This window comes from Harpia harpyja, chromosome 19 (genome assembly GCF_026419915.1).
Source record: "Harpia harpyja isolate bHarHar1 chromosome 19, bHarHar1 primary haplotype, whole genome shotgun sequence".
Classification (NCBI taxonomy): Eukaryota; Metazoa; Chordata; class Aves; order Accipitriformes; family Accipitridae; genus Harpia; species Harpia harpyja.
Window position 1 is genome coordinate 19,204,484 of NC_068958.1, and position 25,526 is coordinate 19,230,009.

Consider the following 25,526-nt stretch of genomic DNA (forward strand, 5'->3'; position numbering starts at 1 on the left):
GGGGAAATTTGGGGATGGCTGTTGGTGCATGCAGTGTGAGCCGAAGCCTCTCAGCAGCCTGGTGTGGGGGACCCTTCCTGTGTCCCCGCCATGCACTGTGTTCCTTGCAGGGCTTGGCAAAGGCTGGTGTGTTTGCACCCATGGGAGCTGTCGTGGGCCTCCGCCTTGGAAAATCCTGAAATTAGAGAATGTGACCTGTGGGAAGCTCTTTAGCACCGCGGGGTCTGGAGGCCTGGGCTCCCGTCAGTCCTGCTACTGTGCTCATGGCCGCGATGATGGCTGTAGGTAATGGGCAAGGATAGAAGGACAAGTACCAGTGAAATAGGTCTCGATGCAAAGACCAGGAGGGGAGAGGTGCTGGGGACAACAGGGCATCAGGGGGACCAGGTCTCTCCCCTTTCCTGCCAGCCGGGGCTTTTGCAGCCCTTCGTGCCCGGCGCTGCCCGGCGGAGGGGGCTTGCGGGGCTGCAGTGGATCCCCCCCCCCGCTCCGGCACCGGGAGCCGGGGGGCAGCCGGGTGCGGGGGTCCCCCGCCGCCTCCCCGCCGCGATGCGCTAGTGCTTTAAAAGGCTGGCAAAGCCGGCGGCGGGCTTCCCAGCGCCTCTTCATGCAAAACTTCCCCGGCCCCGACCCTCCTCCTCCCCCTCCTCCTCCTCCTCTTCCTCCTCCTCCTCCTCCTCCTCCTCCTCCTCCTCCCCGTCGCGGCTGCGGAGCGCGGCGGGTCCCGCCCGGCTGCGGCTCGCTCGGCTCCCCGGGCCGGGGCCGGGGCTGGGGTTTGGAGGGGGGGACGGGGACCGTGGGCTGCCCCCGCCGCATGCCGCAGGGCCCCCCCGGGGTGCCCGAGCCCCGCCGGGGCCGGAGCCGGAGCCGGATCGCGGCACCGGGCAGCGGCCGCGGGCGGAGACGGGGTCGGCGGCGTCGCCAACTTCGCGCTGCCCGCGGGTAAGTGCGGGGCGAGCGCGGGGGGGTGGGGGGGTGCGGAGCAGCCCCGGGACGCCCGGTCCCCCCAAACCTTCCCCGAGGGGCTGGGGTGCCCTCTCCTCCTCCTCCCTGCAGCCCCGCTGCTCTCCCCCCCCCTGCAGCGCTCCAGCAATTTTTCTGCCTTTCCTTCTTATTTATTGGGTTTTTTTTGGGGGGGGGGGGGGCTGCGACAGCGGGGGCTGCAGCAGGGAGCCCCCCCCGGAGCCCCAGCCTGTCTCTCCCCCCCCCGGCTGCCCCCCACCTCCCTCTTCTCCCACTCGTTGCATTATTCATAGTTGTGGGGCTGCGGAGCGCTGCTCCCCGCTGCATCCCACTGTGTGTGGGGGGAAAACACCCCCTACCCCAATCCCCAAAACCCACCACCTTTGTCCCCAGAGGTGCCCATCACTCCGGAGTGGGCTGCGGGAAGGGAGCTGGGGGGCTCGTCTGGCTGGAGGGGGGTGGGAAGGGGTTTGGGGCAGGAGGCACCGGGCAGGGGCTGGTGGCTGTGGCCAAGCCGCAGGCGGGTGGTTGCCCTCGCCTCGCCGCAGCGGGCAGGGCCCGCAGAGCCCGCCGCAGGGCAGGGCAGGGGGAGAAAGAGTCGGTGCTTTGCCCAGGTCAGCGGAGAAGAAGCTGCCCCTTTGGGCTTGGAGGGGCTTTGGGGGGGTAAGACCCTTCCCCGGAGCTGGAACGACCCCACGGAGGCATCCCCGGTTTGGGGCAGGGAGCCCCGCTCTGCCTGCAGGCACACGCTCCCAGGTTTGTTTTCCTCTCCGGAGCGCTCTCTCCCGCTCCTCGGTGCTTTTTGGGAGAGCGGATCTGCGTGGCTTCAGGAGCCGCTGGGGAAGTTGGCAGCCGTGGGGGGAAAAAAAACCCAGAGAACTCTCCCACCGCCTGCCTGGGCGCAGCCCCACCGCCCTCCTCTTCCTCCTCCTGGTGTGATGAGTTTGCCGTGCTCTGCCAGCCAGGTTATTTTTCTGTGGGCTGCTTCAGGTTTGGGGGGGGGGATGCCCACTGCCTTCAGAGGCGGCTGCGACGGAGAGGCTGCGGAGTGAGTCATTGCCATCGCTGCCGCCGGGTGACCTGTGGCTCGGGGCTTGACGGGGGGATGGCACGAAGCGGGGCTGGGGTGGGCTGGCGTGACCGGAGGAGCTCACCGACACTGGCTGCTTGCCTGAGACAGGGCCCGGGGAGGGAGGGAACTGAGCCGATCTGTTGAATGCAGCGAGGAGCTCGGGAAAACGCCAAAAGAAGTGCCAAAAGAAAAAGCTCATTTCCTTCCCTCCCTTTGCTCCCTGTAAGCTGGGCTTTATCTGTACCAGGGCAGCGGGTCGGGGGTACGGGGGGACATGCTGGGCATGATTCTGGCTGGGAGGAGAGTCAGGACAAGACCCTCCTCCCTGTGACCTGCCGCCTCTGTGCCGCGGTCCGAAGGGATGTGCCGAGATCCTGGCTGCTTTTGGCCAGCCTAGCCGAGCCGAGGGGATGCAGCACTGGGGGCTGCGGCGAGGGTGGGCTATTTTTGTCAGGGTGGTGGGTCCCCTCAGGCAGCAGCAGGCTCCAGCTGCCCCAGGCTGGGGGGGCACAGGCAAACCCATTTTGGGGAGGGCAGCAGGCGCTGGCTGGTGGTGCTGAGCTGCAACCCGGGCTGTCAGGGCAGCAGAGCGGGAGCTTCAGGGGGATTTTACAGCGGGAACCGAAGCTCGGGTGCAGCCTTGGCCCGGCCCCGCATCCCGGAGGCCAGCATCGCCCTGCGGAGGAGCCTGCCGGCTCCCCGAAAAAGAGCGTCACGTGCTTCAACTTTGGCATCAGGCAGGAGGAGGATGGATTTGTCAGCTCAGCCACCCCCTTCCAGCTCTTCCCAGAAAGGCAACGGCTTGAAGATGTGGCAGGTCCTAATTATAACAAATGCGAACCCGCTCTCGCCGCCCTCCCCAGCTTCGCGCCCGCTGCGGGCACCATCTCTTCCTCTCGGGCTCTACATCTAATGGAAGGGTTTCCTCTGTGGGGTGGTCTGGTTGCCCGCGCCTCTGTGCTGTGGATGGTCCTGCACGAAGCCCGGCTCAGGACGGGGGTGTCTGCCCCCGCTGGGGTTTTCCCAGGCTGGGTACGGGCAGGGGCTTGTGCTGCCGGATTGCAGTCTCAGGGTGTAGGTGTGATGGGGAGCAGAAACGCCGGGCAGTGTCGCGGGTACCGCTGGGGACCGGCAGTCAGGCTGCGCTCTTGCTCCGAGCCAGCGCCATCCCAATTTGCAGAAGGTGATCAAAAATTAATTGCGGGATTTTGCTGCACGTGGCAGGAGCGGGGATGAGCGCCAGCTCCTTCCCTCCCTCCGGCCTCTCCCGGCTGGAGCTCTGTGCACGTTGGCTGCTGGCAGAGACCCCGCGCCGCCTCCCGCAAGGTGAGCTGCTGTGATCTCCGCTTGCTCCGCAGCCGGATCCTGCTCGCCTTCCCCTTGCTGCACTATCTGATCCTTCAAAGTGAAGGATTAGCCCTGGCCTGCTTAGCAGTGGGGAGGGAGGGGGAAGGAAAGAGCTTGCCTGCAGTTAAGGAGATAGATAGATATATATATATATATATATATATAGTGTGATAAATATTCCCTGGGTCTGATCCATGCCCAGTGGGAGCATTTTTCTTTGGACTTCAGCATCTTTCAGGGGATGCTCTGGGGTAGTGAGGAGGGTGGTGATACCTGGCTTTTCTCCCTGCGGGGCTCTGAGCCGGGTGCTGGCCGGATCCGGTTGCAGAGAGGTCGAGTCGGCAGCCTGGCTATGGGCTTGGGCTTATGCAAGCCTTGTGATATCAGTTCGTGCATCAATTGAGGGATTGCTGGGGGGGGGGGGCTGTGTCTTGGGGTGCGTCGGGTGGGTTTTGATGGTAAAATCTGGGGTCTCTGCTCGCTGCTGCCTGCAGAGCTGTGGCTTTGCTTTCCTCCAAGCAAATGCTGGGGTACTTGACCTGAATACTTAAGGTTTTGCCTGTCGAGAGAGAACTTAACCTGGCATCCCCTCCCTCCGTGTCTAAATTCTGCTGTACTTCACGGAGCTTTTGCAATTAAAAAAACCAGGAGCCAAAGCGAAGTTCCCTGTAATCGCTTGCAAGTGGGGAAGAGCGAGCGTGTGCTAATTGGGATATTGTGCTGCGTGCCGGCTGGCCCCGCTTGCCGAAGGAATAGCAGGTGGGGAAAGAAACGGCCTTGATTTTCAAAAAGATGCCAGTGAGCTCACGGCAGCCAGCGTGGCAGAAGCCGGCACAGCCCTCCCAGTGCCGGGGCTGGGCTGGGGAGGTCTCCTTGGTGGTGGGCTGACAGGCGGTCGGCTTCTTGGCAGCTGGGGAAGGGGTTGTGCAGGTGAGTGCTGGGCACATGCTCTTGGCTGCATCTCCTGGCCCGTGTCACCAGCTCAGCCTTTGCCTGGTTTAACAAGCCCCAATGCAACTGGGTGGGCTCAGCACAAAACCAGTGAGTGCCCTGGCTCTGAACTGGGAGCCAACAGGTCCTGCACAGCCGAAGGAGCCCGGTCCTGCTGCAGGCAGAGCTCTGTGGTCCATGGGAGCGGGGTCTGCTCAGAGAGGGGTGGGATGCTCAGGCCGCCCTGCGATAAGCCCTGGCTGGGATCTGAATAACTCGCCTCTCGGCTTTGCCCACTGCTGGCGATGATAAAGCCGTGGTGATTAGTGCTCAGCCGGCACTTGGGTTGATGGCACATGAGACGTGAACTCGCCTGCCTGCAGCGGCATGGGCTCCATGGAGCTAATGGCAGTAAAATGACTTGGTTTTTGCTGGGAGTTCTGCAGGGAGCGGAGCGAGGGAGAGAAATGGGCCGTTTCCTTCCTTATTTATTTATTTCCCCCCTTGAAGGAGATTTTTCATTGCCGCAAAATTCCTGCGTCGAGGGGCAGGTCTGGGGGGCTCCAGCAAAGAGCCTCCCTGTGCTGTGCAGCCGCGATAGGCCAGGTCTTCTCTGGTCCCAGGGCTGGGGGTCAGGCTGGGCGACTGCTCTCTCAGGATCGGTCGGTGCAATTTGGGGCTCCCTCTGGGCTGTCTGTTCCCAGGGCTGTGGCAGAACCAAGCCGGGCAAGGGAAATTTTGCAAACAAAACCCATGCCATGCATGCGAGGGGGCTCCAGCTGCCTCTCCTGGAGATGCACCAGCCCCGGGCAGCGACCGCAAGCGCTTGCCTTGGCTCCAAAGCCTTGGGGTGCAGATCCCCACAACGGGACAGGCTGCCTGGCTCCGGGGCCGTGTGTCCGGTGGCGATGCAGCCGGGGATGCATCCCAGTGCCTGTGAGGACCTTTGGGCTCTGCACGACGTGGTGAGCCTGAATTCTGTCTTGCTGCAGCTCTGCTGGTGCCGGTGCAGCCCTGGCCGCTACGGTTCTTGCAGGGATGCATCGGAAGGAGCTGCGGGAAGGAGCTGCAGAGGTGAAGTCCGGGATGGCCGGTCCCTGCCTCCGGGACACGGTCCATCCTCCGGGCACTGGAGCTGGTTTTGCAGCAGGAGCTCTGTGTGGCGCAAGGGAATTTTTAATCAAAAATTTGATTTCTCCTGCCCAGCTGAACCCTCGCCCTGTCCCATCCAGGGGCCTTTGTGGATGGCGATGCCGGTGGCTCGGTGGCATGGCCACCGCTAGAGGGGGGCAGGATGCCACCGTGCAGGACTGGCACCGTGTCCTGGGGTGCTGGGGACCCACAGGGCAGGGGCACAGCCTGGGAGCCAAGCGCTGCCCGTGGCCTCCTTGGTTCTCCCTGTCCCGCGGTTGCAGCAGCCCCAGCACCCGCTTCTGCAGCTCCTAGCACTCATTAGATCGGTCTAGCGCTCGGTTTGATTAGTCCTTGCATTGCTTTCCAGATCGTGGATCTGGCCGTTGCATGGTCGGGATGAGGGTGGTGGAAAGGCTTGTTCCTCACCGACGATGTGCTTGTGGGAAGTGGGAGGAAGCAGCATTGCTCCTTCCTTTGGTGCTGTGCATTTATCCCACCCCATTTATTACCACCCGCGGGGGTGCGTACCTGCACCTGACTTGTTGCAAATCTGCAAATATTTCTTTCCCTGGGGCCGTGCTGCCCTCGCGGAGCTGTGCAGATGGGGCAGGAGGGTGGCTCTGTCCCCTTGCTGCCTGTGGCGTGTGGGTAAGGCTGTTCCCTGCTCCACGAGCACCTGCTGTAGGCAGGCGTCTCCCTCCAGATGTGCATCTCGTTCCAGATGTGCAGGACCAGCCTTATGGTGGAAGGGCTGCTTTGGGAAGTTGCAGGAGCTGGGCTCCCTGGGGATGAAGAGGCTGGTCCCACACCTTGGAGGAAGGATGGGCTGGGTGCATCCCCGGCATGGGTGGGACCAAGATTTGGGCTGTGTAGGGAGCAGCAGCTTGCGTGTGGCCGTGGGGACGCTTGAGCCAGGTGGAGGGTGACAGGGGGAAGGGGATGCTCGTCTCCTGCCCCTTTCCGACGAGCGCTCAGGCTGTTTGCAGCACAGGCTCATTGGGTAATTCAGGCTGCATCTCCCCTAACGATTCAGTGAGGGATTCAAACCAGCTCCCCCCTCCCCTCCCCATTATTTGCGCTTTCTTCTTGCCTGCCGTGATATTTTTACCTTCAGTTCGTTCAGATTATATGATCAAAGGAGGCACAAAGGGGAGAGAACAGAGAGGAAAAAGCTTAAAAGAAGAAAGGGAGAGGCTGTGGGCTCTGGGGGCACTGCCAGCTCAGAGGATTTTCCTGGGAGTGGGTCCACGTGGTGACCCATCGCACCTTCTCCGATGGGCAGAAATGTTGTGGCTCCTGGGGTAGGATGTAAAAAATGACCTGATTTCAGCTGGCGTGGGGGGGCTGCAGTGTTGGAGCATCTCTGGGTCTCCCCATCATCTGCCTCCTCACCACGGGCACAGCCTGACCCGCTTCCAGGCTGTAGCAGGAGCCGCTTTCTCCTGCTCCGCTGCTGATGCATGGGATGATTCTTGCAAAGGAGACGGGATGACGAGGAGGGTCGATCCCTGTCCTTGATCCCCATCCGAGCGGGGCTGCACTCGCAGGGGCTCTCTCGGCGGCAGGGCAGCACTCCCAATCTCCTGCCTTTTGAAGCAAAGAGCTCAGCACCAAGTAATTCTGGTTGCTTAAAAGCCCCGGCTGTCAGAAATGCTTTGGAGATGGGCCTTCAAGTGGCTCCGACAGGCAGGGAGGTGCATAATTTATGGAGGTGAGTTGAGGCAAGAGCCCTCCTGGCTGGGGCGGCTGCGGAGCTGGGAACCTTCTCCGTGGTGTAACGGGGCTCAGCATGGCAGGCTCTGGCGGGCAGCACCCCTCGGGGCCGGCTGAGGATCTGGCCCGGCAGGTGTGGGCTCGAATGCCGGGCTCTGCGCTGGAGCTGAGATTAATTTAAGCTGTTTCTTCGGTCTTGCTGTTGCAGCCCATCCTGCTTGGGGAATGCATTTGCCTGCTCGGCTCTCCTCTGCTTTTTGGTGCCTTGCATTAATCATGCGCTGCCCTCGCAGCATCCATCAGCGGCTGCTTGGAGACAGCAAGGACGGGCTGCAAGGGAGAGCCTTCCCCCAGTGGGGAAACCGAGGCAGGGCTCTGTGCTGCTTGGGCAGGGGCAGCTCCAGGGCACGGGGAGGGGGACGAAGGGCTGTCCTGCAGCGATTTCGGAGCCAAGACAGCACCCTGTGCCCACTCGAGGGACTCTGTGGTGAAAGCAAAAGAGTCAAGGTGAGGGCACAAGGGGTTGCGGGAGGCTGGTGAGAGAGGTGAGACCCCCCCGGGCTCCCTCCCAGCTGTGAGCAGGAGGCTCCCAGGAGGGTGTGGGACTGGGATGGAGGGGCTGGGATGGGCTGAGCCCTCTCTGCTGGCTCTGGAGGAGCCAGCACCTCCGAGATACGGTGTGGGCATTGGTGTGCTGGGGCAGCGGGGCAAGGCAGCAGTTAGCAAGAGCGGGTGGGTTTTTTCCGCCTGGTGAAAGAACCAAGTCTCACCCACCTCATGCTGTTCAATGGTTAATTGGGACCCGCGGGTGCCTCCTCCCCACACTGTGCTGCAGGGCAGGGATGCTCTTCCATTGCTGCTTCTCAGGGGAGAGCTGCCGAAATGCTCCCCATGGGCCGTGCTTGGTGCCGGGGCTGCCGATGCCCCGTGGCCCTCGGGGAGGCATTGGGATGTGGGTCGGGATGCAGTGTGTATCCATGGGCACAGCCTGAGGGCATCGCCCAGGCACTGCTCCCAGTGCCTTCACCACCAGTTTTGCTCCTGGTTTCCCATGGGACCCTTCGCTCCCTCCTTCCTCCCCCGTGGGCACCCACCTTGGGGTCCAAGGGCCTTTGCAGCCCGATGCTCTTGGCACACAGCTGACCACCCTTGCCACTTTTAATTTGAGCAGACCCTCAGGTTGCTTGCCTGGGGCAGCCAGAAAGGCAAACTCCCCCCGTGGCTCAGGCGAGCCCTCTGTGCTGTCGATATTTGCTGCTGGAAGCTGTCGATAATGGATGCTTGCAAGGAAGCAGCTGCTGGTTCAGAAATCAGTGGCCTGAAGGAAGAGCGGCAGGAGCAGCAATGCTTAGGGTAGCGATTCAGATCCATAACACTGGGTTTCAGCAGCGCCTGGCCGTGTCGGCTCTCGCTTAGGACACAGAGGATCTGCCAGCCTGCTCGGTTTGCTGTGCGGCGCTCGAGACGTGGGGACTCGTGGCAGGCGGTTAAAAAGCCCATTGGGAAACAGCCCCCAGCTCTTTCGGCTCCTCCTTGCTTGAGCTCGGTGGTGCAGGGGATGAGGGATGGCTCGTGGCTCTGACCCCCGCTGAGGCCACGTGCCTGGCAGACCTGGGAGGAGGCTTGGGAAGATCTTCAGCCTCAAGCTGCTTTGCTGGAGATTGGAGGTTGCGTCTGGCAGGGCCATCGATGGGGACAAGGAAGGGGCAGGTGGGTGCAGCAGGAGATGCTCAGGAGAGGAGGGGATTTGCCACTCGATGGAGGGGCTGTTTAAAGAGCAGGTTTCTCCCCAGATCAGCTCAGGGTCTAAATCAAGATCAGCATTAAGGCGGCTGCTTGGCTCCTGTGCCTGGCTGTGCCCTGGGGCAGGAGGGATGCTCTAGGGCAGGCAGGGACCAGGGCTATGGGTGCATGTGGGGTTTGCCCCGCTCTGAGCACTGTCTTGGGGCCTGTCCCACGCTGGCAGCTCCCTGAAGAGGGGACAGGATAGGACGGGGTCCCAGGGCCTCCTCCAGCCCCGAGCTGGCCACCGACCTTGGGGCAGAGCGAGGCGGGGGTCCCTGCACTGGCCCCTCTGCCCAGATGCAGTTGGGGCTGAGCCAAAGCTGCTGGCGTGAATCAAAAATCAAGTGAATCCCAAATCTATTTTTTGCAATAACCCCCAGTGCTAATTTCTGCCGGCCTCTCTGATGAAAGCTTGGAATAGCTGATGGCCTCTTCATGCTCCTGCTTAATTTTGTCTCTCTCTCTCCCTCCCTCCTGTTCCCCCCCACCCCCAAAAGGGCTCCGGAGGAAGGACCCAAAGCTTTGCTTGGGCTCACGTCTCTGCCGCCGCCTCTTCTTCCCGGCGTAGCCATGCAGACCCCGGTGCCCTCCTGCAGCCCGGCCGCCGGCTTCTCCCCGGGGGCCGGCATCACCGGCGGGAGCCGCTGACGGTGCCATGAGTGGGAGCCCACCGGGAGCCATGCCGCCCGCCCGCCCCAGCCTCGCTCCCTGACCGCCGCCGGGTTTCGGGCTGCGAGCTCTGCCCCAGCACGGCTTTGGCGATGAGCGGGGGTTATTTTTGCATGGAGCGTCTCTCCTTCTGCCTCCTCCTGAGTGCCTGGAGCTGGGGGTGGGCGCCTGGGGGTGCCGCCAAGCCCAAAGGCCAGGGCTACCCGCACATGAACTCCATCCGCATCGACGGGGACATCACGCTCGGGGGGCTCTTCCCCGTGCACGGCCGGGGCGTGGAGGGCAAAGCCTGCGGGGAGCTGAAGAAGGAGAAGGGCATCCATCGCCTGGAGGCCATGCTCTTCGCCCTGGACCGCATCAACAACGACCCCGACCTGCTCCCCAACATCACCCTGGGCGCCCGCATCCTGGACACGTGCTCGCGGGACACGCACGCCCTGGAGCAGTCGCTGACCTTCGTGCAAGCCCTCATCGAGAAGGACAGCACCGAGGTGCGCTGCGTCAACGGCGGTCCCCCCATCATCACCAAACCGGAGCGGGTGGTCGGCGTCATCGGCGCCTCGGGCAGCTCCGTCTCCATCATGGTGGCCAACATCCTGCGGCTCTTCAAGGTAGGGCTTGGCGAGGGTAAAAATAACCGCTCGGCCAAACCACCGCGGGTGTTTTTTGCAGTGTTTCTCCACGCGGGCCTCTTCCTCCGCGGCTGGGGGTAGGCAGGAGCCAGTGTCTTTAAAATCCTTCTCCTGCCTCCCCCAGGTCCCTGGGGATCCCTTCCTCCATCCCCCTCCAGTGACGACAATTTTAGCAGGAGGATTTTTATCTCTTCTCCCCCGGCTTCGTGGCGAGGGGGGGGATGCTGATGCTCCTGGCGTCAGTGGGGCTGCGGGAGGGAGGTTGCCTTGCAGGGGATGGGTGGGGAGGTGGGCTGAGGATGGGTGTGGGGTGGGATAACTTGGGGTGGAAGGGACCCTGGGGGCTCAGCCCACTGCCCGTGCCCAGCGGGGCTGTCTCTGGGGTCAGACTGGGTTGTTCAGGGTTTGGTTGTGGTGGATCTTGAAAACCTCGGAGGCTGGAGAGGGTCCAGCCTCCCTGGGAGCTCCCCGAGGGTTTCTGGGGTGCAGCCCTCACCCCTCTCCCCGGCTGTTACTTGAGGGGGCTTGGCTGGTCTGCGGGAGCAGTGTCACCCAGGGGAGTCAGCCTGGGGGGTACCCTGGCCGTCCTGTTGAGCACCCTGGGTGTAAGATACCCTTTGCCATCATATAAGATACGACTGTCACCTCCCTGCCTGTGGCTGTCACCTATAGACTAACTCTCTCGACTGGCCTGCCTGCAAGCAGCTGATAGTTGGGAGCATTTCAATATAGACCACCCTGACACCCGTTATGGGGGACGGCTCGATAAGGGGGTGTGGGTTATACCCCCAAAATGTAAGGTCACACCTGAGCCAAATGGCTGGGGAGCCACAGGGTTGCTGCGTTCACCGCCGGGATGGAGGCAGCTATTGCCGACGGGGTGCAAGGACGGCCGTGACCGCTCTGTGCTCCAGCCCAGGGGACATCAGCCAGGCTGGGGGACACTTGTCCTGTGCCACCAGCTCCGGGTGTGCAGGGGGGCACAGGGCGCTCGGGGCTGCGGTGGGCCGAGGGCTGGCTCTCCCTCCTGCTCTCCATGCCAGTCGCAGGAAAGCCGAGGAGTTTATGATTACTTTGCCCCTCGCTGTGCATTTATTTATCAGCAGCAACGTCCCTGGGCTAGAGAAAGTGTTTGAACAAGAGCCCCCTCCGCAGCAAATGGCAGGGGGAAATGTAAATACTCCGCACACCCAGCAGTGGTGGGAGCCCTGTGCTGCGCCCAGAGCGGGGTCCCAGCTCTGCCTCCCCTCCCAGCACCCCAAACCCCCTCGGTTCTGCAGGCCTGATGCCGTTTTCCTTTTTCTCTTCCCCCCCCTCTCCTCTTCCTCCACCAGCCCGGTGTGCTGAGAGCGCCGGGTGCCCTCTTGGGAGGGCTGGAAGCTGTTAGTGAAGACGGAAAAAACAGATCGCTGATGGAGTTTGATTTTTCTGGGTTCCTTTTTTTTAAAACGTGTTAATGTTCCAGGCAGTGAGTGAGAGGGCTATTCAATAATTAAAATAATATAAATTAGAGGGAGCGGGAGGAACTTAAAAGCTATTTGCCGAGACAAAAAAGATTGAATGCTTGCCTCAGAGAGGAGGAGGGAGGCAGGCAGTGGGAAAGGAGGCAGGAGAGTGACAGTTGGAGGAGTGGGGGGTACCTACATCCTTCTAGGTTGTTGGTTTTTTTTTTTTTTTTCTCCCCCTTCTCCTCCAATTTTGATCCTTGGGCAAAGCAGCTGTGACCTGTGCGGGAAGGATGTCACCGAGCTCAGGCACTGGTGCTGCTGGTGGCCTGGTGAGGACATGTCTGACGCCCTGGCTGTCCCCAGCAGCTTTAAAACCCAGAGCTGATCTCAGCCCAACGTTACAGTGAGGAGGCGGGTAGAGGATGGAAACCTCGAAATCCCTGGGAGGGGACGATGCAGGACGAGCTCAACCCTTCCTAGACAGCAGCGAATCCCCGTGTGTGGGTGATGGGGTGTGCATGCGGGTGGGTGCAGAGTGGGTGCGCTCCCTCCCGGTGGTCCCCAGCACAGGGATGTCATTCCTGCGAGATGTTGGGTCTCGCGTTCCTGCGGCGGTTCCTGCAGCAGCGGGGGCTTGGGGGGGCTCGGGAGGGCTCTTCCCTCCCCCCCCACCCCGCTATGACCTGAGAGCTGCCGCCGCTCTTTGTTATTCAAATAGTGGGTTTATGACAGGGACATGCTTAAAATGAAAATAAGGCAACTTCCATTTCACGCCGCTGCTGACCTTTAAGCGCGGGTGACTTCGCTCTGAGGTTCAGCAAAGCGTTTGCCTTCCCAGGCGCCGCTGCGCAGGCGGTTGCCTTTGCCCGTTCCCCTGGGAATGACACTTTGCCGGAGCTGTGGCTCCTGCCGTGGCATCGTGCCACGAGGCGAGTATTGCTCACGTCCCCCTGAATGCCCATGCCAGGAGCCCTCGGCATTCCCCCAGCAAGGGGATGCTGGTGCTGGGAGCTGAAACGGGGGGTCCTGCTCCCGATGCTGGGGGGAGCACTGGGGATTCCTGCCCTGGATGGGGCTCAGTGCCCTCTCCCCATGAGCAGCTGGTGGCAGGGGAAGCGTGGGGGCATGTCAAGTGCTCTTCAAGTACTTTGATTTTTAGATCGCTGAAGTGGTTCTCTGGGAGGGTTGTAGCACATCCAGTGAGCAGCACAGGCACAAAATCGATTAGAAAGTCCAACAAAGCGAGGAGCAAACAGCTTCCCCACCGCCCGCCCCAGCGCCTGGGTATGCGCTCGCACCCGTGTGCCCGTCGAATTCCAGGCAGGAGCCGTCCCCTCCCTTTGCCGACCGCGTTTCAATGACGGCTCCCTTCGCCCTGTTCCAGCAGCCGTAGGTGGGTTGCAGCAGGTCTGCATCCCACCGTGCAAGTGCTGCGGAGCCTTCGCTGGGAGGGGGACACAGCAGCCCCCCCAGTTTATCCCCTGGAGCTTGGAGCAGCCCCTTCTCTACCTCCAACCATTTGCATGGCGGAGGTGGCCGTTCCTGCCCTGGGATGATGCTGTCCCCCTCCGTGGTCCCTCGCCCCATCCCATGCTCCCCTCCCACACAGCCCACCAGCCCTCCCCCACCAGCAGCGAGCCTTGCCCCTCCCTGCCAGGGGTTTTGTTGCTCCCACGCTACATAAATAACATAAATAACTAACGTGTCCTTCGTTAGATGCCACTGTCTAATTGAAGCTGTATGTCAGTGGAACAACTTGCAGATGCGGCATCCTCTGTCCAAGCCGGTTTCATCTCTCCTCGTAGCTCTGCCTGCAGAAAAACCTTCCCCCAAATCTCCGGTCTCGGCTCCTTGCGATAGCATCTCTCTGGCGTCACTGCGAGAGCTTTCTGGCATGCTCCAGCTCCTTCCCACCCCTTTCTGCTAGCTTTCCAGCCCCAGCTCTACCCACTTACTCCTGAACCACCACAGTGACGATGGTGTAAATGGAACCAGCTCCATCCCCTGCAAATGTGATCCCTGAAAAGCTGTCTTAGGGTCTGGGGTGCATTTTTCAATCCCATCTAGAAAGGCCTGGGACATGATGAAGCTCAAGTGCTCAGCTGGGTTGAGGAGCATCCCTGGCCAGAGGATGGACTCTACACGTGCTGGACACTTTGAGGTGCTTGTTTTCTTCGTGGCAGCGAGTGCAGCAGCTCTTTCTAGCACAGGGGTGTTGTACAGCATGAATAATTCACCTAACGGAGGACGATGCCTGTTGCGTGTGTGGCAGGAGCCGGGGGTTCTCAGCACCTGCAGGCACGTGAGGTTTTGCTGCCTGGGACTGGGTTGCTGCAGCTGGTGGGGGGACTTGCAGAGCTGGATCAGGCCCCCCGTGCTGAGCCCCCCCAGGCTTGTGTCTGCTCCCCACTACAGGGGATGCCCTGAGGCTTTGAGGGTGGTGGGACGGGAGGGATGCCGCATTCGGCACCACGCTTCCCCACTTAGTGGGTAAATAACCTTCATGAAGCCGAGAAGGTGGAAATCGGCTGGGGGACGCTCTGATTAATCACCCGCTTCTGCCACTTCATTTCCTTGTTCTTCACTGGGTTTATTAAAACAAATTGCAGCCGCCTGGCTCCCCCGGGCTGCCCCGGCCGCGGCAGCTCCACCCTCGGTCCCTGGGCATGGCACGGCACGGCGAGGAGGAGCGGGAGGCCGAAGGCAGGGCGTACGGCAGGTCCGGCGAGGAGCGTGCTGAAGGGCAGCATCTGCGGCTCTCTGCACCCCGTGCTTTGCTCTCGGCTGGGATGGGAGCTGTTTTTTGGGAGAAGGGATGCAACCACCTTCTGGCAGCACTGGGATTTTCTGCTGGAGCTGCCTCCCCAGCGCGGGAAGCTGGGTCTGTGGGCAATTAAGAAAAAGTTTTCTTTCTCGTTGCTGGTTTTACATCTGCCACCAGCACCTCCGGATGAGCCGTCTCCTTTTGGCATAGGCACGTGCCAGGGCTGGCCGAGAGATCCTCCTGCAGCTGCTGCGCTTCCCGGTGTTTTATTTCTTGACAAGAGCCAGATTTATTGAAGGGGATCGAGCAGCCCATGCCCAGCCGGCGTCAGCCTGTGTCGGAGCTGCCTGATTTACACGCTTGGTTTAACAGGTTGCAGCAAAGGAGCGGGCAGGTCGGGGAGTCCATTGCTCCCTGCCCCAAGCTGTGTCCCCTCGAGCATGGCTGTCGTGTGTCACCCCAGAGCGGCTGCCTTTTGGTGGCACTGGAGATTGGAAATGGAGGAATTTGTTATCAGCTCCACATCGTGTTGGTGCATCGTGATCCCCAAGTGATTTGCCTGCCCTGTGCAGTAGGAGCAGTTGTTGTGTGTCCGTCCCCCCCCCCCCCCCCCCATTTTCAGCTGGGGAAACTGAGGCACACAGACCTGGTAAACAGCCCAGGGTCTGCGGGGTGCGGGATGTTTATTGCTCTCCGAGGAGATGCCGAGGGCTGGATCCTGTCTTGGTACTGGGCCTGATCCCGCGGGACGGGGGCTGCAGCTCACTCTGTTCCGATGACAAGGTCTGACCATCCCCGCTCAGCCTCCCCACTCCTCCAGCCCCTGCGGTGCTTTACACTCTCCCTAATTAAAAGCTGCCATCCAAATGGCTCGATGATGGAAATTCTAATTAAATCAATTCCATCTTGTCAGTGAACCAGAGGTTTGCATAAGATATGCATGAAATTAATAATTATGGTTAGGGAATTAGCTGCTCCCGACCCCATTTGGTATGGGGGGGCTGGTGCTGGGAGCAGTGGGGCTGGTGCAGGAGCCCCTTTTTATGGGGATGCTCCCGACCGGTGTGCATGGCTCTGGCTGTACAATGGCCCTTTTTTTTTTTTTTGGCTTCTTCCCTCCTGGCTGCTCAGGCCAATGTTCAGATTGATGGTTTAACCCTTGGCTGGGGCCATGCTGAAATCACCACCTTTGCCTAATTCTTCCCAGTCTGGAGGGATTCTGTCCTCCGCTGGTAGAGAAAATGCTGCACCGGCTCGTAAGCTGGCGTTAATGAAATGGGTGCAAAATCCAGGTGCTTCTGCAGTGCATTTGAGGTCGATCACACCGGTCCATTGACCCAGGGGTCCGGGGGGAGCAGGATGACACCCCCAACCCCGGCTCCCACCTGCTCTCTTACCCTGAGGGACAGTTCTCCAGGTTGGGGGTGCTTCTGGATGATGCTGACTCTGGTTTTCAGTTCAAAAAAAGGGAGGAAGGAGGTTTTAACCCTTGCCCTGGGGTTACTCCCCACTCTTGATGGTACAAAGGAGGTCCCACTGATTTCCCCCCTGCCACCGCAGTATTTATCCCAGGCTGGAGATGAGCTAGGCAAGGTACCATCGGTGCCCAAATATGCAACTGAGATATAGATAGGTTTCCAGATCGCCCTCCCCACCGCATCCTTCTTCTTTCTAAGAACCTTGAATTCCCTGCCTGCATTTTGCTTTTATGGACCTACAAGGACTTTTGTCTTTTATCTGAGAAAATAGCTGGTGCCAGGAGTTGGGCTATTGTAGACCAGGAGATCAAAAAGGCAGAGGGAGAAAAAGGCAGAAGTAGTCTATGAAACAGTCATTTGGGAACTGGTATTTTATTTTCACTTCCATTCAAGGCGGAGGAGCAAGAGAGAAAAGCTCTTTCCATTTGTTTATTAAAGTACAGCTTCCAGTTCATAGCCTGTAGATCAACAGGTATTTTCTAGGCTTCATTTTCCAGCAGGGGTTCGAGCAGGATGGGCAGCCTGGGGGTTAAACCCAGATGTGCCTCGGCCGTCTGAGCTTGGATAGATGGGATGCACAGTGGCACGGGGGAATAGCTGGGAAGCCTCCATCAGCAGCACCCTGCTGAGGAGGCAGGGATCTGTTTAAACTAAACCACTTTGCAGAGAAAAAATCATTGGGAAAGGATCCTCTGGAAAGGCAGGGTTGCATCCCTGCCCCCAAATTTCCTTTGACGTGGGCACCGCCACTTTCCATGCCCACTTGCCCGCGTCGCATGGGCACGCTGCATGCATCGCCTCCACCCCAAGCTCCCGTGTCCATCCTTTGGCCAGCACTGCTGCAGGCAAAGCAGGGAGGAGGCAAGGAGAGCAGGCGCGGAGCAGTCCCCCCCCTCCCCGTTCCCTCCCCAGGATGAATGATTGCCAGATGAACGCCTCGCCTGCTGAGCAGAATTTTAATCGAGTCTCATGCACCGGCTCCCGGTCATGGATACCCAACGAGCAGATCACAGCCCCTCGGAAAGGAGCACAAAGATTGTCACAGAGAGTAATCCTATTTGTGCCTTGATAAAGATTCCTTCCTTTCCCTCTCCCACTCCTTCTCCATGTCTCCCTTTTTTCCTCTTATATTTTGCAGGTAGGTAGAAGGGTGGCTGCTCCTTTCCAAGGGCCTTTTAGCATTCAGGTGGAGCTGTGGGTTTATAACACCAGTATTGCATTTAACGGGGTGGGGGTGGGTGGAGTGGAAGAGGGGAAAATAACAGAGAAACAAAGGAGAAACTGTGAGATGCAGCCTGGGAGCAGGAGCGGAGGAGGATGGAATGGGTCGTGGGGGCTCGGAGGGTTGGGAGACCCGGGAGGGTCTGTGGGGCGGCTCCGGTGCAAGTTTCTCCATCCTTGGGATGCTGCTACCCAGCCAGGCTCCTAGCAAGGTGGCTTGATTTTATAACACGAACCAGGATTCCCACAGACCCCAAACCTCTCCCTGTCCCCTCCAAGCCCACCCGGGTGTCTCTGCTGCTGGGAATTGGCTAATTGCTTAATGGGGAGTCGTGATGGGTGAGGGCAAAGGCAGCCTGAGCCGATTTGAACATCTGGCACGACCCAGGTGCCTGCTGAGCCCAGAGGATTACTGGGATCCATCACAGTCCCCTGTGGCTCTGGCAGCGTTTGTGCTCCTGCAAGTGGCGATTACTGAATTATTCCTAAACTGGATTTAGAGGGAGCAGGAGAGGGGGGAAAGTCCTTTAAAAGCTGGGGATTTCTGCTTTGCACCCACTTGCCCCCAAGGTACGGGGTGGTTTGGGATCGATGATGCCCTGGGCTGTTCCTCCTACGTTTGCTCTGTCCTGGCAGTAAAGCAGCATCTGCGGGAAGGCATGAGGGCAGCGGGTGGCCGAACCCTTCCCTGGGCTGTGCTGGCTCCGGGTAGGGCTGTCACTATCTCTGCAGTGCTGCTGTTCTGTACCTCCAGCCCCTGCGATTATATCACTGCTGAATTTAAAACCTTGCCCAGGTCTTGGTCAGGGCTCTGCCAGCCCTTGCAATGTGCTGGGCTGCACCTGGGAACAGGTACCTGCTGGGGTGTGGGATGAAGGGATGATGGAAGGGGCTGTCTGGGTATTCGGTGTGTCTTTGATAGGGAGCTCAGGCTGGTGGGGAGAACGTGGGCTTGATAATTTAATAAGCCTTTTCCATCTTTAAGATAAATTAACATCTGTGGTGTGTTTTGGAGATGTAAAGTGCTGTGTAAGTGTTAAGCATCGCATGATCCTGTGGTGCTAAATCATTCTAATGTACTGTGCGAGGTGCGGCAGCTCTGGTTAATTTAAAGGGCTTATTTATGGCTTGGGTGGACAGAACCTGGCAGGGTGGGGTTGGATCTGTCCTTCCTAGGGCAGAAAGCCAAAGGGAGACCTTAGCAGGGCTGTCTGGGGCAGGAGCAAGGTTTTCTCTTTGGTCTCTCCCATGCTGGGCACATCTGATGCTCGGGAAGCCCTTCTGGGGTCCTGCCGGGTGTCCCTGAGCTTCAGGTGGTCCCCGAGCCCCGACATCTCCAGGGGCTGGGCCAGCCTGTGTGGCCAAGGCTTGGTACTTGCTTTCCCCAGATGGTGCTGGTCCCCTTTGCCCAGGCAGCACCCAGAGGCACCCACAGCTCTCATTCTGGCTGGCAGCTCCTGGGGAGCAGGGAGAAGAGATCAAAGTAGGTAGGCAGGCATGTTACATGCAGAAATGAAAGCTTGGGATGCTCTGAACCTTTCCCTGCAAAGCCCAGGGCTGCCTAGCTCCTTGGTGGACCTCAAAGGGACTTACTGGTGGCTGCTCTGCCATAGGGCTGGTTTCTGTTCTTCCTCGAGAGATTCTGGAGTCCTTCAGACCTGCTGGGCTCTGCCCAGCCAGGCAATTCTGTGGGCAGAAATGTAAAGCAGCAGCTCTGCCCTTTCTGATGGTTTTATTTTTCCCCTTCCCAGACATTGGTGTGTGTGGGTATAGACCGGTCTGGAGGGCGCAAAGGAGATGTGTGTCCCGGCGTGGGCTGGGGTGGTTTTGTGTCTCCTGTACCCAATTATGGGTGGAAATCACCAGATCAAAGCCTTTGGGTTGCCACAGGACCCAGTAGAGCTGATCATCCTCTACTTTGTGGTCTCCCCTCCATGAGTTGCTGGTCCTGGGTGCCGTGGAGCATCCCATGTCTGTCTGGTGGCACGTGCTCCCACCTGACCCATAGTCTTCCTTGATTTCCACCTCCCTCCAGAGCAGGGCTTTGGGAGCATCGGCAAGGTGAGGGCATCGCGGTGAGGTGGAGATCACCTCTTTCTCCTGACGCTTTGTCTTTCTCCGTCCCAGATCCCCCAGATCAGCTATGCCTCCACCGCGCCGGACCTGAGCGACAACAGCCGCTATGACTTCTTCTCCCGCGTCGTCCCGTCTGACACCTACCAGGCCCAAGCCATGGTGGACATCGTCAAAGCCCTTAAGTGGAACTACGTCTCCACCTTGGCTTCCGAGGGCAGCTATGGTGAAAGCGGCGTGGAGGCCTTCATCCAGAAGTCTAGGGAGGATGGTGAGTGGGTTTCTCCTGGGATGGGAGTTCGGCGTGTGCTTTGGAGCTGGGGGTGGAGGAGAAAAGGCAATGGATGGGAATGGAGAGATGCATCAGGTTGGGCTTCTTGGCCTGAGCTGGGCTGCGGTTGCGGTGCGTGAGCAGGGGTGGATGGCACGGTTTGGGGGACAATCCCAGGGCGGTGTGGGTTTTGGGGTTACCCTGCTGATTGCAGGGACAGCGTGGTGTCCAGCAAGGATCCAAGCTCTCCAGCATGGATCGGGACCAGCAATCCCAAGCTGCCTCTGCTCTGCGGGGCAGGCTGCTTTATTGCTGGCAGCTCCTTTTGGAAAGAATCTCGAGATCCCGTTCCCTGCTTACCAGGAGACCTCAGATCCGCTGAGCTGGTCTAACCCCCTCCCTCCACGGCCGAGCCACGGCGCTAGGCACGTTCCAGAAGAAAAGACTTTTACAAATACTCCCAGGTTTTAACAGAAAATAAAGTTGGCACCAATGCACGCTTTTCCGAATTTTAGTGGAATTATCCCCAAGGGCAGGTGCTTTAACTTGTCTATAGGCTTTGGACAGGCGGAAAGTCTGTGCTCAGCAAAACTCTTTGGGAGGATTTGTCTGGAGCCAGAAAGCGTTTTGCTGACGGGAGCGCTGGGATGCTTAGGGGGGATTAGCAGTCTTGGGAGTGGCGGAGGAGCTCGTGGGTACCCACTGGTGGCTGAGCACCAATCCCAGGATCAGCTGGGCTGGTGAGGATCCCCGGGTGTTGCCGTTGTGGGTGCTGTTACCGCGAGCCCGAAGCTGCCCTGAGACCTCGTGGAGGGACCAGCACAGCACTGGGGTCCCTCCTCGCTCCGGCATCGCTTCGCCTCCGCAGCGTCACGTGCACGGGGCGAGACGGGATCTAAAGAGTGTTTTCCGAGGCAGTTAAAACCCTGCAGCGCACAGGCTGCTGCCTATTACTGGCTTAACTGTATCTGAATGGCACATTAAGTTCTGGCAAAAACGGTGGGACACCAGCCTATCTGGAGCTAGTCAAACTGTGTTATGGCCTTATAAATGGATAAAGGGAATAAAAACTTCTAGGTGACGAGCTCCTAATCAAAGCCCTATAAATAGGAACAGCGTTAATTCCGTCTCGCGCGCGCGCCCTGGCACCGGGAACCGGCTGTGCTTTTAATATGCAGAGAAATCCATCTGGGGATTCAACCTGGAAACTGCTCTTCAGGATTTTAACTTGAAAAGCAGAATATTTTCACGGGGCTGCGGTTTTGCAAGGAGGAGCGCGTGGGGATGCTGCCGCGTAGGCGGGTGCGATGCTCGTTGTACGGCTGGGTGTGGGGCGCGCAGCCTGCGTGCCCCATGATGGGGATGCGGGTGCGAGCGGTGCCGGGGTACCTGCGCTGAGCTGGGGTTGTGTCTGCACGCAGCCGGGTGTGACGGTGAGTTGTTGCAGGGGATACACGGGGCTGCAGATGGGAAGGTGCCATCGGGCATGTGTGGTACCCAGCTGGTCTGGGGAAGCTGGATGGGTGCCCCACGGGATGGGGTGCCCCGTGGAAGGGCTGCGAGCAAAGGGCTGCTTCTTTATGGCTCTGTTAACAGCTTTGCCGCTAACCCTGGCGGGGTTTGTGAATGCTAACAGCAGCCCCATCTGGCTAGTGATGATAATGAGATTCTCATCTGACTACAGGAGGAATAAGGGAAAGCAGCCTTTTTTTTAGGGGGGGGGGTGGCATTTTGCATTATCGTAAGCATTTTTCCACCCAAAAAGGAGAGTTTCCTTGCGCACCTCGGGCCGTCAGGTCCTGCCCCGCGGGGTGCCCGGGGCAGGGCTGATGGGACCGCTGGGTGACACGGGGAGGTGACGGTAATACCGGGTTAAGCAGCTTCGTTAGCCCATGCCTGGCCCTGTTGTGCCCTTATCCTGCAGCAAGCATGGCCGGAGGATGCTCTGCTGCCCCGTCCGTGGCCATTGCTCCCCTGGGGGGTCCGGGTGCCGGGCTGCACGTGTACTGGGAGGAAGCGGGTTGGTGCACAGGCACGATTCGAACCCACGTTCCTCCTCCATTAAGCACCAGTAAGGAGCCGTTGTCGTGACTGGTGGTCCCGCTGCAGCATGAACACTTCTTCTTTGAGATACCTGTGGTTACCGCGAATTCCTATAACCAGATGGTTAATGATATGACAGCGTAATTGCAGAGTAAACGAGTGTACATGGAGTCGAAATGCACGCGTATTAATCCAGGGCTGAGGCAGTCCTGTAATTTGTGTATCCACATAACCCAGCGATTATGTGCATTAGTGATAATTTAGTTATCAAAAAGCATAATTCCACTGTAATTGCGGTACAACAGCGGTGTAAGTGCAGCCCGTGTGTTATCAGCAGTAATGCCGCTTCCCTGCTCGTGCTGCAGGAATACGTTTATTTATAAGAGCCATTGTATATCAGCCTGATCATAGGGTCCCGGGGAAGCGGCTTTTGCTTGGGTGCCTGGGTGGGCTCTGAGCTGCTCCCTAAAGCATCTCCCCTGGGAGGGAACGCTGGGGGTTGGCCTTGCTCCTTCACCTGTGGAAGATAGCTCTATGGCCGTGAATAATGGTGAGGTTGGACCAAGAACATGCTTTTTCTTTTTTTTTTTTTCTTTTTTTTTTTTTTTTTCCCCTTTACTTTTTTTATTTGAAAATCCCCCAGCCTTGCCTCCTGTGGCGGCAACTGCAAGGCTGGAGGAAAAGCCGGGCTGTGCCTGCTTCATCTTTCTATCTTCCCCCATAAAAACGGCTCTGCTGACACCAAATACCTTTACACCAGTGCAGAGCCACTGGCAATCGGTGAAGGATCCATCCCCTCTTTTATAGCCTGTTTGTATATGCCTGGCTCTCATTTGCACTTCTCCAGCAGCATAAAGGGTCCTGTGATTTATTGCTGCTTCAAGGTGCCTCCAGCCTGTCAAAGTGATGTAAAAGAGCTGTCGCTTGACTCAGGATCTGGCCTCTGCCGAGGGCTTGCCAGCAGTTTGTCAGGCGGTGGAGTTTACCCGTACGGGGGTATTTATGCCAGGGGAAAGAGCCAGCCCCTGCTCCTGCGGGACGGAGAGCTGCAGGGGCAGCACCGGCTCTGCCCGGAGGGTTTCTCACCCGACCCTGGGATCAGGGTGAGCATCTCCCCGCTCTCCTCCCAAACAGCACTCTGCTTCATTTTTCATGCCAAGCCCGAGTCTTCTGAGTCGGTTTTTATTTCCATCAGGCAATAATGCTCATTGCTGTAGTTAGCAGTTAGCATTCAAGCTGTTTGCTTTCTGATGCATTATCAACTTGACCTTCAGTTTCAATTTTTAGCAAAGCCTCATGTTAAAGCCTTCGCCGTTGCAGTGGAAAGCTTTTCTGCTCAAGGCACAAACCGACCCCCTCCGCTGGTGTGGGGAGAAGAAACTCGCCCTGGGGACAGGTTATTCTTCTAGCTGAGGCTGGCTCTGGGCTACCGAGACAGACTGACCTGGGTGGGCCATTATATCTTATATATTGTAATTAATCTGGCAATTACGCTGTTGGCCCCGGGTGATTGCTGGTGGTTGCACTGATGGCCGGATAGTCCTTATTCACTAGAGTGATGGTTTTTTGGGTGCTAGCATTGCAGAGATGTTACATCTGCAGAGGATGATTTTCTCTGGCAATTTTTAAGTGTTTTAAGTGCTGCCCCAAAGCATCCTGCTCCCACAAACCATCCTGCAAAGGCAGGGGGTGTCAGCTGTATTTACATTTGGCATCAAGGTGCAAGGCAGGGCCAGCATCGGGGTGTCCCCCGTGTCCCCATCTCCAGCCCCTCTTGTACAGCATCTCCCTCTGACCCTGATCCGTGACATCATTTCGGTGGAAGGACAGACCCATCTGCAGCCCTTTGGCTCTGCGTGAGTTGACATCTCCGCTGTCGCCGAGCTCTTGGAGATGAAGTATTAGATTTATGTTTATGTAATTTAACTGGTGAGCGCAGCATGTTATGCCATGCGTCGTAATGTGCAGTGCTCGGTTTTGTGAAGAGGGTAATATTTCCAGCCAAATGCAAGACTCCTTAGTCATGTGTCTGGATCAATTTTACACTGTCATTTCCCCCCCTTTATTGTTTTATCCTTCGCTGAGTTTTCTATATTTTTAGCTAAGAGGCTGATAGATATTTGTGATGCATTTGTTCATCCCCACGTGCCATTCATGGCTGTCTCTTTCTGGTTTTAGCCAGGTTCATTACTTTTGGTTGATGCATCAGGATGTCATCCCCAAAAAGCTGCTCCCAAGTCTTAAGGCATAAGCAAGCATAGAATATGACTTTACAGCGCATCTGTATATGCAATCATGGAGGTTGCTAATCCTGGTTATTTGCTGGTCTTGGGGAGTGCTGTTGTTCTGGGTCCCATGGATGCTGTCCCCCTGGGACAGCTGGGATGGCCGGGAGGATGATGCTGGTGGGTACCTGCCCCTGGAGTTCCCCCCCTCCCCAGCAAAGCGTGCAGAAGTTCAAGTGAGTGACCTTCAGCCCTGTGACAGCGAGGTGTGATGAGCGGTAGGGCAGAGCAGGGCTGGCAATCCAGCTCCCTTTCATCCCCGAGGACGGCTGTTCTTGTGCAGTCAGCACTCAATTACCGCGGCTCACCGGAGGGCTGTTATTTGCTGCCGGCGTCTCGGCTCCCCAGCCAAATCCTCCCATTCAGCAGCCGGCACAGAGCTGGACATTTTTTCATGGCACGATGCCGAGAGCCTGAAGGGTCCCTGCTCTGCAGGAAGGCTGGGTTTTGGCTGAATCTTTTCCTGCAGGAGTTTTCTGGCCGATAACAGCGAGGGTTGGTAGCATCTGTCCCCTGTGGGGCTTGAATGAAGCATCTCTGAGAAGTCCTTTCACAGCATGGCTCAGAGTCCCTGGCACCCACGGGCCAAAATCATGGTTACACCCATCCCCTGAGTTTCTGTGCTGGTCTCTATCATCCCACCCCTTGCCCAAAATTTAGTGCCAGCTCTTGCTGGATGCAGCACCTCTTTGTGCTGGATGGGGCAGCTGGAGGGACAGGTCTGGTCACCGAGGCTCTGCTGCTATCGCAACTTTGGGTCCTGAAACTCCTGCAGGCTCGTCGGAGGCAGAAACCACATTTCCTGGGTTATTTTCCTAGTTCTTTCCCCCCACTGCTGCTTTTTGTTACTGCCAACACTGTGTACCCCAATACAGCCTGAAGGGAGAGGTGCCTCAGTTTCCCCACCCAAAAACCTTCCCTGCCCTCGACCTGTTTGCTGGTGGATGCAAAGTGTCAGGCAGGCTGAGACTGGGGAGAGCGAGAGCTGAACTGGGGAGAGCCAGAGCTGGACTGGGGCTACTGGCCGTTGCTGCCTGGGAAAACACTCAGTCCAGGCCTGGAACTCGCAATGCCTTTGCTGGCTAAAATCTGCCTGTAAATAACGCTGCCCTTGCCTCTTAACTCCGCTCCTTGTTTTCATGTCTCGCGGCGTTCCCTTTGTGCGGTGGAAGCGGAGAGGGAGGCGAGTGGGGCTGGACAAAGAGGAGCTATTAGTTGTGGTCGAGGCTGGCGCGCGGGCTCTGGCTCGCAGCCCGAACCTGGGCTTTGGAGGCAGCCCGAGTCGATATTCTGCTCTTTAATATTTTTGGTGTGTGTTGGGGGGTGCCCACAGGCTGGTGACCCCGGGCTGGGTCGTGCCACGCAAATGCCAGTGGCTCCATGGATCTCCCGGCGAGGTCCGGTCCGAGATGGGGTGAGATGGGTGACAGAGCCCTCAGGGACTGCTGAAGCGGAGAGCATGGGTGCTTTTCCATGATGTGAGCTTGGGTTAGGAGGGATGAGCTAAATTACTATGATAAATGATGGGAAAAGCCGTCTTTGCTTTCAGGACTCATCTGGCACTTTAAGCCCCAGCTCCCGGAGTCGTGTGATGGGTGGGGGTCTCTGCTGCAGAGAATAAACTTAAGGCTCTGACTGCAGAGCAATGCTCCCTTTGCAGAGCAGTAGATGGGGGAAAGACTGCAAAATCTTGCTATA

The 25,526-nt window shown here is 58.5% G+C and overlaps 1 protein-coding gene across 2 annotated transcripts in view; it reads left to right on the forward strand.

Moving 5' to 3' along the window:
- The first annotated feature begins 727 nt into the window (after window positions 1–727).
- The window catches only part of GRM4 (glutamate metabotropic receptor 4), a 52,217-nt gene continuing 27,418 nt past the window's right edge, over window positions 728–25,526 (forward strand). The window contains exons 1-3 of one of the 2 annotated variants that reach the window (XM_052815293.1): window positions 728–942; window positions 9,442–10,224; window positions 19,284–19,500. In XM_052815293.1, coding sequence (XP_052671253.1) covers window positions 9,706–10,224; window positions 19,284–19,500 — 736 coding nt within the window. In that variant the 5' untranslated portion in view covers window positions 728–942; window positions 9,442–9,705. Of the gene's footprint in view, window positions 943–3,343; window positions 3,362–9,441; window positions 10,225–19,283; window positions 19,501–25,526 lie in introns of those variants that run through there. The other variant, XM_052815294.1, reaches the window with a different exon arrangement.